Raw genomic sequence first — 2,691 nt, forward strand, 5'->3', positions numbered from 1 at the left:
ATGGACACCTTGTTGATCTGCAGCATTCTGAGTCTGCTGGTGTCTGCCAAAGGAGGTGAGACACACACAGTAACATTTCTCTTGTTTTATGTAGTGTTTGTTGTATTTTACCTTCTTTGATAAATCAGAAATCAGATTGGATTCGGACCTTGACTAAATTTGCAAAACATTAATCTTTTAAATTAAAATTTGAGAAGAAATTAAGTGAAAGGTTGCAGGCACACAAAAAAATCTCAAAAGAAATTTCTCAATTTTGAACTTTTCACTTAAAAATAATTTGAAGAGACTGAGACCTGCAGTCAGGAGACATCTTGAAAGCCTCTGGAGCTTTATGGTCTTTAGGGAACTTGTGAATCCGGCTCGCGATCTTTTACTGACTCACGTGAACACCGCTGCAGGCCTGAAGGGCATTCGTAGCAGGACAGAAGACGGTTTAAGAGCTTTAATTTGCGGACGACAGTAGTTCTTGTGTTTCGGATTCATCATGCAGACGAGTCAGTAGAAATACCGCCAGTTTAACTCTACTTATGTATTTAAAGTTACCCCATCCTGTCAGATGTATCTGATTCTACTGGTGATTCACATGGTTCTTCGTCTGCACAGGATTGTATCACAACTGGATACAATGTAGCACAGCAGCACACTGGTTAATATAACAAGACAACAACACAGAAATGATAAAGTAATTACTTTATCATTTCTATGGTAACTTCTATGGTACTAAACACTATTAGCTACCAACAGATGATAATCTGTTGGTAGCTAATAGTGTTAAAATAAGGCAGTTCAGGGAGTCAAGTTTAAGTTGAGTGATAAATAAAATGGGCTTGTCTTGGACTTTGTTCGACTTAAAACCAGGTTTTAAATCTATGTGATTGTTAATTCGGTGGGGCTTGCTCCAAAAGTACAGTTAATGTGTCAGGTTAATATGTCAGTGGTAACAAGAACACAAAGCCGCATGAAGGAAACATCCAAAATGCAAAAGGCAGAATTTCATGGGTAAAGTTAAAAATGAATGTGTGTGTGTGTGTGTGTGTGTGTATATAAAGTACATATGGAAAACCAAAAAGCCATTTTAATGCTTCCTGATCAGACACGTATGATTCATACACAACATCGTGGTACTGATAATAGCACGCTGACAAGTTAGCAGTGCTGCTATTTTTTTCCTGCAGACTTCCAGCTAGCCCCTCCAGGATAACACGGAAACAGAAATATACAAAGAAAAGAATTACATTTTATTCAATGATGACCATAAATATTACATCGAATTTGAATTGCAATTGAATAAAGTTTGAGAGCGGTGCAGTGGTTAGCACGGTAGCCTCACAGCAAGAAGGTCCTGGGTTCGAGCCCCCGGGGTAGTCCAACCTTGAGGGTCATCTCGGGTCGTCCTCTGCATGTGTGTGGGCCCTGTGATGGCCCGGTGGCCTGTCCAGAGTTTCTCCCCGCCTGCCGCCCAATGACTGCTGGGATGGGCTCCAGCATGCCCGTGAGAGCAGGATAAGCGGTTTGGATAATGGATGAATAGAATAAAGTTGGATTGCTTGCTAGCATGTTTTTGTTGCTGTGCACCTCCCTCCACAGACCACCATGCCTCCACAGATGACGGCTGGTCCATGAACGTGCAGGCAGAGGTACGAGCCATCGAGGGTTACCCAGTGGTTCTGCCGTGCACCTTCAGCCATCCGCAGCACATCTACCACCCCACCCTGCAGGCTGTGTGGCGTCTGGGCCATGGCGCTGCTGCCATCGTCCTCTACCGCTGCACCAGCCGAGCCAGCTCTCAAACTTGCGAGCCAAGACCGCGGCAGGACCAGCGCTATCGCCTGGAGGGCAACCCTCGGCAACACGACCTCTCCCTGCGCATCAACAGTGCTGCCCTGCAGGACAATGGACGCTACTACTGCAGAGTGGAGGTGGGACATGAACACCACGGCTATGAGGACAAGATGGGTACCAGACTCAGAGTGGAGGGTAAGACAAGACAGACAGAAAAACACATAGATAGATAGATCGATAGATCGATGGATGAATGGATAATGGTTCTCTCTGCTTTGTACAGCTGCTCCGCGGATCCTGGCTATGTCAGTAGAGGGCAATGAGGAGTCAGGGTACCGGGCTTTGTGTCGGGTTCAGGGTTCTCCTCTGCCAGACATCCAGTGGTTCGGTCCAAATGAGATCCTGGACGACGCCTCTGTTGGCCCACAGGCCCAGAACTCGCCAGCTCACCAGATAGTCAGCCAGCTGGCAGACGTGGTGCCAGGGCAGCAGTACACCTGCAGTGCCTCCAATCCGTTGGGGAAGGAACGGGCCACACTGTACGTTCTGCCCCCCCGACAGGAACCGCTGCCCGCCGGGGAAACTTCACCTCCTCTGCTGCTCCTGCTGTCTCTCTCTCTGGGGGCAAAGGTTATCCTCCTGGTCGGCCTGTGGGGGGCGCTGGGCAGAGCACTGCCTGGCCTCCGCTGCCACTGGAAATGACCCATTTGTTTTTTCTCGTGGTTCTGTTAGAGACTCTTCAGTCTGTCTGAACATCAAGCCAGCATTACTTTTTCTTTTTTCTTTGGGGGGGGGGGGGGGTTATGAAACTGCAAAGCATCACACACAGCAAACATAAAACTGATGGAATGAGAAATATGATCACAATTTATACTAAATATGATTACTACAATACTCTATACCTGTGAC

General features: G+C 47.0%; 1 protein-coding gene across 1 annotated transcript; it reads left to right on the plus strand.

Moving 5' to 3' along the window:
• On the plus strand, positions 1–2,484 carry si:dkey-11p23.7 (V-set and Ig domain-containing protein). The gene is made up of 3 exons (XM_056286148.1): positions 1–55; positions 1,588–1,977; positions 2,066–2,484. The coding sequence occupies exons 1-3, from the start codon at positions 1–3 to the stop codon at positions 2,482–2,484; spliced, it is 864 nt and encodes a 287-aa protein (XP_056142123.1).
• The last annotated feature ends 207 nt before the right edge of the window (positions 2,485–2,691 follow it).

Source organism: Lampris incognitus, chromosome 9 (genome assembly GCF_029633865.1).
Source record: "Lampris incognitus isolate fLamInc1 chromosome 9, fLamInc1.hap2, whole genome shotgun sequence".
NCBI lineage: Eukaryota > Metazoa > Chordata > Actinopteri > Lampriformes > Lampridae > Lampris > Lampris incognitus.